The following is a 15,492-nucleotide window of genomic DNA, read 5'->3' on the forward strand; positions in this document are numbered from 1 at the left end:
TCTTGTAATATTATGACTTTATTCTCATAATATTATGACTGTTTTTCTTGTAATATTATGACTTTATTCTCATAATATTATGACTGTTTTTCTCGTAATATTATGACTTTATTCTTGTAATATTATGACTTTATTCTCATAATATTATGACTGTTTTTCTCGTAATATTATGACTTTATTCTTGTAATATTATGACTTTATTCTTGTAATATTATGACTTTATTCTCATAATATTATGACTGTTTTTCTTGTAATATTATGACTTTATTCTCATAATATTATGACTGTTTTTCTCGTAATATTATGACTTTATTCTTGTAATATTATGACTTTATTCTCATAATATTATGACTTTATTCTTGTAATATTATGACTTTATTCTCATAATATTATGACTGTTTTTCTCGTAATATTATGACTTTATTCTTGTAATATTATGACTTTATTCTCATAATATTATGACTTTATTCTTGTAATATTATGACTTTATTCTCATAATATTATGACTGTTTTTCTCGTAATATTATGACTTTATTCTTGTAATATTATGACTTTATTCTCATAATATTATGACTTTATTCTTGTAATATTATGACTTTATTCTCATAATATTATGACTGTTTTTCTCGTAATATTATGACTTTATTCTTGTAATATTATGACTTTATTCTCATAATATTACAACTTTATTCTCATTATATTACAACTTTTTTATCGTAATATTATGACTTTTTTTTCTCATATTACTTTTTTCTCGTAATATTATGACTTTATTCTCATAATATTCCGACTTTTTTTCTCGTAATATTATGACTGTTTTTCTCGTAATATTATGACTTTATTCTTGTAATATTATGACTTTATTCTCATAATATTATGACTTTATTCTCATTATATTACAACTTTTTTATCGTAATATTATGACTTTTTTTTCTCATATTACTTTATTCTCGTAATATTATGATTTTTTTCTAGTAAACATATGACTTTATTCTCATAACATTATGACTTTATTCTCATAACATTATGACTTTATTCTCATAACATTATGACTTTATTCTCATAACATTATGACTTTATTCTCATAACATTATGACTTTATTCTCATAACATTATGACTTTATTCTCATAACATTATGACTTTATTCTCATAATATTATGACTTTATTCTCGAAATCTCAGATTTATTTTTTCTTCCTCAATGTGGCCCTAATACATTTCCATGGTAACAGCGAGCTCCACCAAGCAGTGACGTCGCTGTTACGCGTAGGATTGTGGGTAGTGTAGTCCTTCTCCATGACATCACGAATAAATTTTTTTTTTCTTAAAACAAGGTTGATATCATACGGACTTGGCTTCTAACAGGAACATATACCATCGTTTCACAACCTCGTAGCGTGTGGTAAAGTCTACCTTTGATGGTTATGATGATATTACGGCTAATAATCGATTCAGAATAAGAATGAGATGTTCACTTCCGGGACCTCAATATGATGCGTTTGTGTACTCAACACAGCACCAAAAAAATGCTGTTGTGTGGTGTCATATCCTGATTTTTTGCCGTCAAACGATGAATTAAATTATTAGAAAAGCTGCACGTAAGCTTCTGTTCTACGTTACATTTGCGACACATACCTTTAATGTTAGGTCTGTTGAGCTGTTACAAAATGACACTATTAAAGCGCTTAATTCTAAAAAAAATGTAGTGAGTGACTACCAAAATTCAGTAAGTTGTAAAAAAAAACACGAATCACATACAAACCCAACACTCACACCCGCAATAATAAAAGTATGTATTTATTAGCACGTAATAGCCTGACGAAAACAAAAGAAAACAAAAAGGAGGCTTGTATTTCGGAACTTTCCATGTGAACGTGAACGCAGCATTGCTATCGATCGATATACATTAGTGATGGGAATTTCGGCTCTTTTTAGTGAGCCAGATCATTTGGCTCAGCTCACCCAAGAAGAGCCGGCTCTTTCGGCTCCCAAACGGCTCTTCATTTTTACCACTTCTGCCTTTTATAATTCAGCCAAATTTAGCGCTTTTTTGACCTATGATTAGCATGTGTGCACATATATCACTTAAATTACTCATTATAATTATACGAAACCTTATAATTTCCAGAATATCATAATTTTACATGCTGCTTCGTTTCCGACTGTCACTCATCTTTTCTGCTATTCTCTCCTCCTCTCCCTCCTGCTCTGTACCTGTAGACCGTCAGTGCGCTGCACACCTCCACCCCTCCCTGCTTGATGGTATGATCCTTGTCCGTCATTACCTGATTAGTCGCACGGACGTCATTAACACAACATTCAGTCACAGTCAATACATGGAGTGCCCGTGGCGCGGAGAAGATGAACCTATCACTCTGCCTTGAATTAATTAAAGAAAAATGAAAAAAAAAAACGGCTCTCAAGGGACGTGTCAACAGGGGCGTTTTTTATCGCGAGGGGACGCGACGCTTCCCAACATTGGACGCTTGGTCGACTGTCCTAGACACAAGGCTGTCCCCACCTGATTGGACAAAGGCTTTCCCTCCATTGGCTGCTGCTCCCAGCTTTCAAACCGGAAACAGTATGGAGGCTCGTTTGGAAACTTTCTTCTCTTATTTCACAAAAATAGTTCACCGAAATGTGTTTCTGAAAAAATTTGAGGCGAGAAATAAGCCATGCAGTTGATGAGTCTGTATTTATTTTGGATCGACAACATTTATTTTAAAAGATTCTCAGGAGTTTTGAGAGGCAGCGAGTCGCGTCGAACGCCCCTTGATTTGCATGAAGTAGACTAGCCCTCAACTTTATGCAAATGAGGAACGGGCGTTGTGACACTCCGTTTCTCGAATGGCGACGCCACGCTACCAGAATGCATTGCGCGGCTGCTTACATAGACAATGAATGGGGAGCGTGGAAAGCACGGAGCCTGTGGACACGTACCATTATCGTTCACTTAAAAGAGCCGGCTCTTTGAACCGACTCGTTCGCGACCAACACATCAGTAATATACATTTCCCATGATGCAGTGCGGAGAAGAGACCCGGCGGGGACATTCAAAACGATGGCAGAAGACTCGACTATAGTTAAACTAACATCAAACTCAGAAGACACGGGGGGACACAAGTCCATTATTAACAGCGGAGACAGCGAGGTAACGAGCTGTCTGACGTTGTCGTCAGATGAAGATGTTGTTGGCCCGCTGGAGGAAGCGAATAAGACAAGTGAAGTCTTAACGTTACAAAGTGTTCCCGGCGACTTACATTCATATGCGGAAGTAGCCGAACAACAACTGGACGTAGACACGTGTTTAAAGACGAATAATGCAACGGAACTGAAAGATGCTTCACCTGAACATCGATTAAATTCAAAACAGCAAAGTGTGGACAACGCTGTAGACAAGGAAAACACCGCTGTGCCCTCCACAGCCAGCACTCCAGGTAGGTCACATGATAACCCTGGGTGTGTATAGCATCATGTCTTTAACATCTGATCTGTAAAAACACATTATTATCATTTTGATAGTGGATAACTCAACAAATCCCTGAGGTCATTATTAAAACAATCCTGTTCTCTTAATGACATTATACATGTATGTTTCCAGTTAACACTGTATTCATCTAAATACTGCATATGACAGACATAATGGTCTGAGGTTATTTAGCAGTTACTAACACATTTACGTTAGTACTGTACTGAGATACAGTTTTGAGGCACTTTGAATATTTCTAATATATTATTAAAGGTTTTACTCCACTGCATTTATTTAACAGCAATAGTTTACAGCTGAAACAATTATTAAATTAATTGATTATTCATCAACAATTAATCAGCAACAACTTTGATAAACGATTAATGGTTGCAAAAGCTCCAATCATTATCTGACCTCAGTGTCTTAATATAATCGTGATGATCTGCAGCTTCTCTTTATCATTGTAAACTGAATATTTTTGGGGTTTGGACAAATCCAAACATTTGTCATGGACATGATTTTACTATTCTACTCATTCTTACTTTACAGACACATATTTTGCTTATTTTTGCTTACAAACATTACACAACAAAGAAAATATGAGTAAATTATCCAGCAGTATATAAAGTAGATAAATTAGCTCCATCCTGACCAGCTGCATTAAAATGCTGTTTACACGTAAAGGCATGCCACATAATAATCCAGTAATATAATATATATGATGATAACCTGATATAATAGTGTATAAATGTATACTTAAACAAAACTTTGAAAGTAGGACTTTTACTGATAACAGAGTATTTGCTACTTATGCCTAAGTACAGTATGAGTAATTCTCTATGTTCTAAGCTCTATGTTAAGTTTAGGGGGAAATGGGGACAATGGCTTTATTACAACACTGGCCTTGCTAGATTTCATTAACATTTAACTAGCTAAAATTGAACATCACCAGTCCATTGTTCACCCTAATGACATTATTCTGGTCCTTATTTTGACAGACAACCCCCAAGAAGAGGATACTTCTGGTCAGACAAGTTTGCAAGATTCCATTGTGTCTGCAAGTAAACAACTTCGTAACACAGAGGACAGTGATTCCGAGGTAAAGAGAAGAGCGCAGGACGAAGGCCGTGTGAACGTGGTTTTCCCTGGCACCGTAACTCAGGATGGCTGCTGCCGCTTCGTCAGCGAGATCCTCAAGTGCGTTCTCTATCAGAGACAGCAACTCCCCATGACGTATGACCAGCTGGTGTACTCCCAGAAGAAACAGCAAGCCTCAATGCAGGTGAATAGTGCGCATAATCCGCCCATAAATGAAGAAATGTTGTGGATTTGAGATGAACTAAAAGTGTGTTGCTGAATGTTTTTGCTTTTCAGGATAAAGACACAGTAAGTCGGAGGCCGGTAAAGGCTGCAGACATGGACCGGCGCAAGTGTCAACAGACGCTTCAGGAGCTAGAGGAGGTGCTGCAGCAGCTGGAGGTGCTTTTTTCCCTTAGCAGGGTGCCCCGTGTGCTGCTGCTAATGGGCGGCTCTCTCAACCTCCCCAAAGAGCTGTACGAGATCAACATGGAGGCTCTGGTATTGGCCAGTGGAGATCAATGTCTGCGGGTGTCCTCATGCTTGAGGCAACTCTTCCGCACTCTTTTTGTGGCTGACCTCTTGTCTGACAGCAGACCTGTTCGTTTAATGCCCACAACAGTCTTGGCACTGGCTCACAGGAATTGCGGTGTCAGTTGGTTTCGCCCTAAACTACAATTTAAAGTGCCAACCCGTGTAAAGAACCAAATTATTGCTCTGTCTGCTGATCCCAGCGCCTGTAAGGAACCAAGGGCACAGGAGTCAGACTGGCAGGATTATGTGTGGTTCCAGGCGCCCATGACTATCAAGGGCTTAGGCAACTAACCCAAAAAGTTGGAGAGCACATAGTCTGAGATTGGAGCTCTCTTTCTGGTGCCTGTATACTACAATTCCATTTTAATGGTGGTTCAAATTAATTTTTAACTTCAATTTTGAATTGAGCTGTTCATATTTTAATAAATTATGAGTTAAATTTTTCTACTTGTGATTAAAAGTACATCACTTAAACAATATTGACACAAGCAGTATGGTGTATTTTTCTTTTTTTCTTCTGAAATACTGAGAGAATGTGTTCTGGAGAGGCTTTGTTATCATAAAATCTGTTTGGGAACTTGTGTATTATTGTTTATATTTATGAAGAATGTTTTACATGTTTTGCATAAAATAACACTCATTTTTAAGAATGTTAACCAGAAAAACACACATAATATTGGTGCAATATATTTTTAATGAGCATAACTTGAAAGGTTTAGTGCATTATATTGCTTTCTTGAATACAATCTTTGGATACATTTGAGTGCCAGTATCTGTGTATATGTTTACATTTATTAAAAACCTGAAAAAGATTTTGACAGTGCTGCAGTTTTGGAGGTAATCATTGTAGTAATGCATTGTAGTGTGGTCAATCTAAATCAAAGACAACAGCAATAATAAAGAACAGATGTACCATAATTACGTTGGTCTGAGAGTGCATCGACGGGTTCAGAACCCCTCCACTTTTTTGACAAACTGGACAAAGTCGTTGGCTAGCAGCCGAGGCTCCTCAAAGGCAGCAAAGTGGCCACCTCGAGGCATGAAAGTGTAGGAGTAGATGTTTCGGTACCTAATTTGTGCCCACGATTCAGGGCAGTGCATCAGCTCCGCAGGGAAGGCGGCGAGTCCAGTGGGCACAAATATCCCCGTCCTAAAACAAAAGAGGAAAGTTAATCAGAATTATAACACAAAATAGGATAATAAGGTTGTCACTTTTATAAAACAGCAGTCATAGTTTTGACAGTATAAGCACATACTTTGCATCCACTCTTTTCTCAGGATTACTCTTGAAGTTCTCTTTGTAGAAGCGCATGGAGGAGGCGATTGAGCCCGTGGTCCAGTAGATCATGACATTTGTCAAGAGTTCATCCAGGCTGAATTTCCTGTAAAGACGCAGACATTTATAATTAATTATAGCCGGCAATTATTTCTATGCTATAAATAAAAAAAAAAAGGCAAAATTGAATTCCCTCTTGTACCTCTCCAGCCCACCATCCGGCAGATCTCTGTTCCTCAGATCAGTCCAGGTGGAGAACTTCTCCAGAATGTAGGCCGCCAAGCCTACAGGGGAGTCATTCACTCCACAGCCTGTACACACAATATAAAGGTCCCATATTGTAAAAAGTGAGATTTTCAAGTCTTTTTTTTAATCATAAAGCAGGTTTAAGTCCTGTATAAATACTGTGAAAGTATCAAAACGCTCAGTCCATGGAGAAATACACACAGCCCGTATTCAGTAACTGTGCGTTTGAAACAAGCCGTCAGGATTTCTGTCCATTTGTGATGTCACAAATATAAATGGACTTGCATCTATATAGCATCTTTCTAGTTTTCCGACCACTCAAAGTGGTGAAGTACACACATTCATACACTGATGGCAGAGGCTGCCATGCAAGGTGCCAACCTGCCCATCAGGATCTAATCTAAATACTCATTCACACTTCACATTTGGGGTTAAGTGTCTTGCTCAAGAACACTTGGACATGTGGACTGGAGAAGCCAGGGATCGTACCGCCGACTTTACAATTGGTGGGCGACCCGCTCTACAATATATAGACCATTACACAGTTTTAAACGTGAACATTCTAAATGTGTCCGAGTTTATTTCTGGTTGCAGTGTATGGTTGCGTCCGAAATTCCATACTAGCATGCTATTTAGTACGCTAAGACAGTATGTGAGATATTTTAGTATGTCCGAAACCATAGTATGGAACCAATAGTACGCGAATTTCATACTATTTCCAGTGAAATATTACAGTATGCAATGCTGGACACTACGGCGGCATAAATATCCCACAATGCAATGTGGCAATGACAACAACGTTCATAAAGGATGTTGACGGACAGCTCTACAACATCAATAACGCTTCAATTTAACTGAAAGTAATCACTTTGCTAGGCGTAATATATATTTTTAAATTAGTTCAGACTTTGATTCTCACAAATCCTCGTTTTGGTCACATGAGGTTGGCATGGGTTACCATGGTTACACGTCTCCAACCGGCAAGGAGGCTCTCCTGAAGGGACGATATACATTACTGCTCAGTGCGTCCTAAAAGATACATACTGCTGTTTATTCACACAAACGTATGTTGAACGATAGTACACATATTGAGTATGTAGTGCATAGAGTGCGATTTTGGACGAAGAATATGTGAATGACATCAGCTGACAGGAAGTAAACATGGACCCAAGCTGTTGCCTAGTAACACAATTCTGTTGAAATGTGCTAAAAAGAGTGTTTCAGACGGAGGCACAAAGGCGTTTTCGGGCAGACTGAGGAAACTGAAGTTTTTTTTTAACATTACAGCATGTAAACATGTTCTAATAGAAACATAAAATACAAGTATGAACCTGAAAGTGACCATAATATGGGACCTTTAAGATATATTAGCTGGGAGTGAGACCACAAAATACCAGGATCATTTTGCTTGTTTCAGGTGGTTCGTCTTTGACCTGTCTGTTTCTTGGTTGTCCTCACCTGCAGTGTCTGGTTTAGTGGCTTGGATGTGGAAGTAGCCTGACTCCCTCAGGATGTCCCAGACATTCTTCTCCATGAAAGGGAACAGCCGGCGAACATCCTCCCGACTGAAGCCCACCAGGAAGGGCAGATATTGACCAATCATGATGGAAAGCATCACTTTGAACCCCTTTCTTGACATAAACATGTTTAAGTGAAGGCCTTTCACGCACCTGGAAAGGATGACAAAAAAAATATATAGGTCTTACAACATGTGTGTAATACATGTGTATAAAGCGGCAATTTATAGCTATAAATGCAAGTTTTTGATCATGTTTTTCTTTTGGCATAGTGTCCTCTATTTGCTCCAGACTGCAGGAATTTGTAATGTCAGTAGTTTTGGTCAGTTGTGAACTTTACACAGTGCAAGCACTGTTTCACAATTTAAGTAAGGATGTCACAATGTTCCCTTTTTATAAAAACAAGTGGGTGGTGGAATGTGCAGCGCAGCGATAAGTTGTGGCAGCTTGTTTTGCTGTCTTACTGAGGCTTCATCTGGGCCATGTTGGTGGTGATGAGAGAGCCCCAGTCTCCTCCCTGCAGATAGAACTGGGAGAACCCTAAACGCTCCATCAGTTTCAGGAAAACTCGGGCAGCAGCGAGACTGTCAAACCCTGAAAACATACAGGAAGCTGTAAACATCCTGCCGCTCAAGCTGAAATACACACATCACATTTATTTAGACTCATCAACCTTGTTTGTGAGAGGCCTCTGAGAAAGCGTAGCCAGGGATAGACGGGCATATGACCTCAAACACGAGTCCGTCCTGGTTCTCTGTGAGCAGTGGCAGAATCTTGTAGAACTCGTAGAAGGAGCCGGGCCAGCCGTGAACGAGCATAAGAGGCAGGACCGTCTGGTTCTCACGGTGTGGTGGTCGCACGTGGATGAAGTGCACATCCAATCCTGCATTGAAGCAAAGAAAAGAAAACAGTGGGCCTATGTGGACTGATTCTTGGCCAAATATCCCAATTATTAAAGCAAACCAGTTCAGCTCGGGGTTGTGTGTACCTTCTATTTTAGTTTTGAAGTGTGGATACTTGTTAAGCACTGCCACCTGCTTTTTCCAGTCAAACTCGTGTCTCCAATAGGAAACCACTTTCTTGAGATATGTTGAATTGAAGCCATACTGGAAGCAGCTATCTTCTAGAGGATCAGAGTAGCGGGTTTTGTCAATGCGCATTTGAAGGTCCTGTTGAATAAGAATTGATAACTTCACATAAACATGTTATTATAGGTACTTTTAATTTGGTAATTGGTAATTAAACATGTAATTAATAGCTCAAAACGACCTTAATCTCTTCATCTGAGGTTTTCACTTTAAAGGGGTAGATTCTATCATCCTCTGACAGGGTCTTCTTTCCTGCTCCCCACCATCCATCACCAAGAGGAATACTTTTGACTTGTCTTCTTCTGTGCACTATGTATGCCAGTAAGCCACCTGCTGCCACAGCTGAGCCTATTAGGAGCTGCTGCTGGACAACATCCAAGCCACAGAAAGTTCCCCTGTGTGTGTGAAAATATGAGGAGAAAAACATCATTACAGCTCTGATATCATTACAAATACTTTATTTATTTTACACAATTTAAGACTATACAACATAACAAAAAAATAAATAAATGAATAATATACAGTGCAGGAAGAGGCAAAAAAAATGAAAATCTGATCTTCAACTTCAAAACTTAGTTACTTTGAATGAGTTTAAGGCTCTGGTGAAATCGCTGCAGTCCAGGTTGTCTGTGTGCAAGTGTTTTGTATGAGCAAGTTTTAATGTTGTTAATTTATGTGTTGTCTGTTACTTTCACTATAACTGTCTTGCTGCTGTCTTGGCCAGGTCTCCCTTGTAAAAGAGATCTTTGATCTCAACGGGACTAAGCTGGTTAAATAAAGGACAAGTGTGTGTGTGTGTGTGTGTGTGTGTTAGTTACAGAAAACAGATACATGGACAACATGGGGAAAAGCAATTACAAAACAGCAATTAAATGACCCTTTAAGTGACTTTTTGAAGCATTTGACAAATGAAAAGTTTATTGATGGATGTGAAAAGCTACTCCATAATTTGGTTACCCTAAATCTTATCGAAAATTGACCTCTACTAGAGGGATTTAGAAGGATGAAGATCTAGAGACATCTATATACATTAATTACTTCTTTATTGTTTTCTTCCATTTACATGCATGTTCTTTTTAAATATCTATATATTGTAATTGCTTAATGAATTGTATATACAGTATGTATATATATGTTTTTGTTTTTATTTTGTTCTTTTTTATTTTTATTTATTATTGAATTGACCCTTTGGCAATATTGTTCACCTGACAGTCATGATCAATAAAGCAAATTGAATTGAATTGAATTGAATTGACATCTAGATACTTCTAATCTCGATCAAACTTAATTCAAAACCTGCAGTCTTTGCATTGTGCAATTCCAAAGGTGAGCCTACAGGTGTGTTTTTTATAGACCTGTATCTACAAATGGTTATTATATATATCTTGTCCTTATTGTTTGTTATCACTATTATATAGTCATATTATTTCTTTATATTAATCTTGTCTCTAGGTGGAGGCTTCAGATAAGCCCAGTGTTTTTTTTTTTGCCTCTTCCTGCACTTTATATTATTCATTTATTTTTTTGTTATGTTGTATAGTCTTAAATTGTGCAAAACAAATAAACAATAAATAAACAATAAGCTACTCCAAAATTTGGTTCCCCTAAATCTTATCAAAAATTGACCTCTAGATACTTCTATCTCGATCAAACTTACTTTAAAATCTGCAGTCTTTGCATTGTGCAACTCCAAAGGTGCTTCCTACAGGTGTGTACTGGGACAAAGTTGAAAATGGTTAATTTGTATGCAACCGCGCCTGGAAAGTCGTGTACAAGCACGTCAAAATCCAACCAACCATGCATTTCAACATACCTTGTTTGTCTCCTTTTTTTCCCTTCAGATAATGTTAGAATATGTACAAATGGACACACTACAGGGTTCAGCGGTGCATTAAACAAACACACACTGTGCAGCTGGCTGGTGAGAGAGAAACCCAGAATCAGATGCTGATGTTTGATTGGCTGAGAGAGAACAGAATCAGATGCTGATGTTTGATTGGCTGAGAGAGAACAGAATCAGATGCTGTTGTCTGATTGGCTGCTGAGAGAGAGAACTCGAATCAGATGCTGTTGTCTGATTGGCTGCTGAGAGAGAACTCGAATCAGATGCTGTTGTTTGATTGGCTGGTGAGATAAGCCACTCAAACAACAGCAGTGAGTGACGCAGTTGTTCATATAACAGGGAGGAAACAGTTATTTTTGTTGTTGTTGTATTATTCTTACAGAGAAACATGATGTGGAAGATTGTCCTCCTGGTTTTTGCGGCGGTTCTTGCCGTCGCCTCGACAGGTATGGTCGGAGGATTTCAAAACGTTGATGTGAATGACGAAGGGGTCCAAAACGCCATCAATGTGTCCGTCGTCCACCACAACAAAGGCACCAACGACATGTACCTGCGTCAGGTGGAGGAGGTGGTCAGCGCCGAGAGACAGGTCAGCAAACCTTTAACTGGACTTGTTAATGTCTGCAGACCAGTCTAACTACATTAATACAGGCTCATCTTATCTTATCTTGTGTAGGCCTTCAGTCAGCCTGTTAGCCTGTTAGCCTGTCAGCCTGTTAGCCTGTCAGCCTGTTAGCCTGTCAGCCTGTTAGCCTGTTAGCCTGTTAGCCTGTTAGCCTGCGGCCTACTGCAGTGGTTTATCCATGTATTTATACACACTGTGTGCTTAGTTGGATCTGGGTGGTAATTTAAATTTTGGCAGTGAAACATGTCTGCAACCTTTGATTACAAAACACCATAATCCAATCAGAGCCTTTCCTGTCCTGTCTGGGATGTTTGTTAACATGTCTGCTGCAGGTCAGCCCAGGCTTTTAACAAATACATACATTAATTCATTTTTCTTTAATATTTCAATTAATTACTTTGAATGTATCTTATATTTTTATATTTTCGTTTACTCATTATTATTATTATTATTATTATTATTATTATTATTATTATTAACAATAGTATATGATATTATTTATTATATTATAATATATAATATTAATAATAATATATTTTTATATTTTTATTTAGTCATTATTATTATTTTTATTATTATTATTATTATTATTATTATTAACAATAATATATGATATTATTTATTATATTATAATATATAATATTATTAATAATATATTTTTATATTTTTATTTAGTCATTATTATTATTATTATTATTATTATTATTATTATTATTATTAAGTAAAGTATATTGATACAAGGTTAGGTTCATTATCAATTATTTGTCATTACCAATTTTTTTTCTATAATTATGAATTTCTTATGTTATTTTATTTCTCTGGTTTCAATATTGTTAACATGTCTGCTGCAGGTCAGCCCAGGCTTTTAAAAAAGACATCACCATTTTTCTTTAATATTTCAAACATTACTTTGAATGTATCTTATATTTTTATATTTTCATTTACTCAATGTTATTATTATTATTATTATTACTATTATTATTATCATTATTAAGTAAAGTATATTGATACAAGGTTAGGTTCATTATCAATAATATATAATTACCACATTTTTTTCTATAATTATGAATTTCTTTTGTTATTAAAAATACATAAATTAATTCATTTTTCTTTAATATTTCAATTCATTACTTTGAATGTATCTTATATTTTTATATTTTAATTTACTCATTATTATTATTATTAAGTAAAGTGTATTGATACAAGGTTAGGTTCATTATCAATAATCTATCAATACCACATATCTTATATTTTCATATTTTCATTTACTTATTATTATTATTATTATTATTATTAAGTAAAGTATATTGATACCAGGTTAGGTTCATTATCAATAATATATCATTACCACATTTGTTTCTATAATTATGAATTTCTTATGTTATTTTATTTCTCTGGTTTCAATATTTGTTTTAAAAACAAAAAGAAATGTTGATACACGTTGGAATTGAATTGTAAAATAAGCCTTCCGCTAATAAAAATAAATCTTTATAAAATAAATGTTTTTATATATGTGTGTACAACACCTCTCTGGGGGGAGAGACAAAGAAGGACGGTCTGCAGGACAGATAATAATGCACACAGTGCACTTTCATAGACTAAGCTACTGGAGTTACCCTGCACTATACTCATTTTTAACAGTCTCTTCTGCACTATATTCAGTTTTAACAGTTTTCTTCATCTCCTTGTATTTTTATATCTGGTATATTTTTGTACTTACTATCTGTAAGTTACTATCTATCTATCTATCTATCTATCTATATATATATATATATAATGTTAGGGCTGACCTGAATGCTTCGACTGTTGACCCATGATATTCGACCTCCAAATCACTATTCGAATGCTTTGTTTTTTCAAATATTTTTATTACATTTTTTACATACAAGTATGTAATAATAATGTATAAATCCCCAAATAGCCCACGAAATAAGGAATAATCACACAACATCATTCATTATTCTTATTCAACATTAATTATTATTAGTTATTCTGAGACGGATATCGCTGTTTGGCTCTGTCCAGGGCACTGAAACGGGGGAGATGGAGACAGACAGACAGACAGACAGAAGAACGTGTCAGCTTGCCGCGCCACGTTGCCCCCCCGAAGCTTAGAGAATACCTTTGAATATTTCTCACCAAAGCTTTGAAGCCCACAAAATGGTATTCGGGACAGCCCTAATATATGTATATATAGATATATATGAAAAATATTTTTTTTTTTTGCTGCAGGTAATTTATAATCATTTATCAGTAGTTGTATGTCCTTCTTGAAACTTCAAAGAGCTGCACCAGACAATGTGTGTGTTGGTGTGAACTTCATTAGTATTTGACGGACATAACGATAAACTGATAATGACAAGTGTTATTATTTGGGGTATGTGTTCATTTAAACTTGGCTGGAGTGTAATGGCTGCCAGTTTTGCCTTGATTTTGTATTGTCCTGAATGATATGTTATTGCTACAGAGCTTTATCTTTAAGGTTTACCCACTTCTCCTCTCAGGTGGTTGCTGGCATGAAGTACCGCATAACTTTGAGGCTGGCGAAGTCCACCTGCAGAAAGGACCGTGCAAATGACGAGTGTGCCATCCACACAGACCCAAAAAAGGCTCAGGTAATGACTTTATTTAGAGGCTACAACCTCAGCTTCTGGAAGAAAAAAAAATCCCCACTTTGTTTTTCCATTGGGAGTTATTAGACACACACTGTTTAAATGTCATACAGGAGACATGTACTTCTCTTCAACAGTAGACCGAAAATAGATTGTGAAACTTCCCCTTTTTTAACCATCGAGCTTTGTTTGTTGCTGTTGCCACACACAGAAGTTGGAATTAGACAGAGTAGCATGAAGCGAGGGAGCTGGCTGGTCATTTTTAACCAGATGAATTCAACATTAGCCTATTGATGATTATAGTTCATTGAAAGAGGAACATTTTTGATGAAATCTGCTCTTGCAATAATCAACAAATGTTTATAATTGACTATGATAATCTCATATTCTATGCTGTTTTGTTTAATATATATATATATATAATGTGTGTAACCTTTTCTTCCTCAGCCTTACGAGTGCGTGTTTACAGTGTGGAGCCGCGTATGGTTGAAGGAAATCAAGGTGACGCACGAGAGATGCGAGTAAGAGAACTACGCGGGAAATCTTCAGTATTGGCATCGTTTGCAGAATAACCTTCATACAGACCAACATGTATTTTCCTGTAGATGAAACACAAAAGTATTAACATTTCCATTTTCTGCCTATGCTATTTCACTTTATCCTAGATTGAATAACCTTTGAAAATCACAGTGTTTCCAAGTAACCTATACAGTATGGCAATGTAGAGGTATATTACTTTTAGAGGAGCAACTTTGTAGTCACTAAACTGAGCAAGTGGACTGAACTGTTGATTATGCTACTAAAAAGCACATGCTGTTTTCAAACTAAATGCAAATTAAAGTAGCATGTGAACTAAACTGAATGTGTCCTTGTGGTATATGTATTTAGGTGTTGAGCTTTTTCTGTCCTGACCACAGTTAAATATTGTATTATTTTTGGAAAGAGTGCAGAACAGTGTGTTATGTGTGTTTTCATGCTATTCCTATCCGTCATCTGACATTAGCCAATAAGAGTATGAATGCAGTGAAAGGTAATTTAGGAAGGAAAAACTTCAATTTCAGAAGTAATAGCGGAATTACCACAGATATATATTTTTTTTTATTAAATGTATTTCTCTTTTTTGATTCTTTTAATGTGAATGTCCCCTTCTGGGGATCAATCTTTTTTTTTTTTTTTTTTTTACAAAATCCCACGTAATCACATGT

General features: G+C 36.4%; 3 protein-coding genes across 3 annotated transcripts; 2 read left to right on the top strand and 1 right to left on the bottom strand.

Annotated features, from left to right (window-relative positions):
* The first annotated feature begins 3,010 nt into the window (after nt 1–3,010).
* On the top strand, nt 3,011–5,892 carry LOC119495645 (MAD2L1 binding protein). Its single transcript, XM_037782354.1, has 3 exons — nt 3,011–3,437; nt 4,468–4,751; nt 4,844–5,892. The coding sequence occupies exons 1-3, from the start codon at nt 3,062–3,064 to the stop codon at nt 5,369–5,371; spliced, it is 1,188 nt and encodes a 395-aa protein (XP_037638282.1). The 5' UTR covers nt 3,011–3,061; the 3' UTR covers nt 5,372–5,892.
* On the bottom strand, nt 5,755–11,162 carry ephx5 (epoxide hydrolase 5). The gene is made up of 10 exons (XM_037782338.1): nt 11,021–11,162; nt 10,865–10,922; nt 9,389–9,602; nt 9,108–9,288; nt 8,793–9,002; nt 8,584–8,713; nt 8,061–8,272; nt 6,559–6,667; nt 6,337–6,462; nt 5,755–6,230 (listed from the first exon to the last, which is right to left on the bottom strand). The coding sequence occupies exons 2-10, from the start codon at nt 10,885–10,887 to the stop codon at nt 6,029–6,031; spliced, it is 1,407 nt and encodes a 468-aa protein (XP_037638266.1). The 5' UTR covers nt 10,888–10,922; nt 11,021–11,162; the 3' UTR covers nt 5,755–6,028.
* A 198-nt stretch (nt 11,163–11,360) lies between these two features.
* On the top strand, nt 11,361–15,144 carry cst3 (cystatin C (amyloid angiopathy and cerebral hemorrhage)). Its single transcript, XM_037782416.1, has 3 exons — nt 11,361–11,639; nt 14,180–14,290; nt 14,735–15,144. The coding sequence occupies exons 1-3, from the start codon at nt 11,439–11,441 to the stop codon at nt 14,810–14,812; spliced, it is 390 nt and encodes a 129-aa protein (XP_037638344.1). The 5' UTR covers nt 11,361–11,438; the 3' UTR covers nt 14,813–15,144.
* The last annotated feature ends 348 nt before the right edge of the window (nt 15,145–15,492 follow it).

This window comes from Sebastes umbrosus, chromosome 10 (genome assembly GCF_015220745.1).
Source record: "Sebastes umbrosus isolate fSebUmb1 chromosome 10, fSebUmb1.pri, whole genome shotgun sequence".
Classification (NCBI taxonomy): Eukaryota; Metazoa; Chordata; class Actinopteri; order Perciformes; family Sebastidae; genus Sebastes; species Sebastes umbrosus.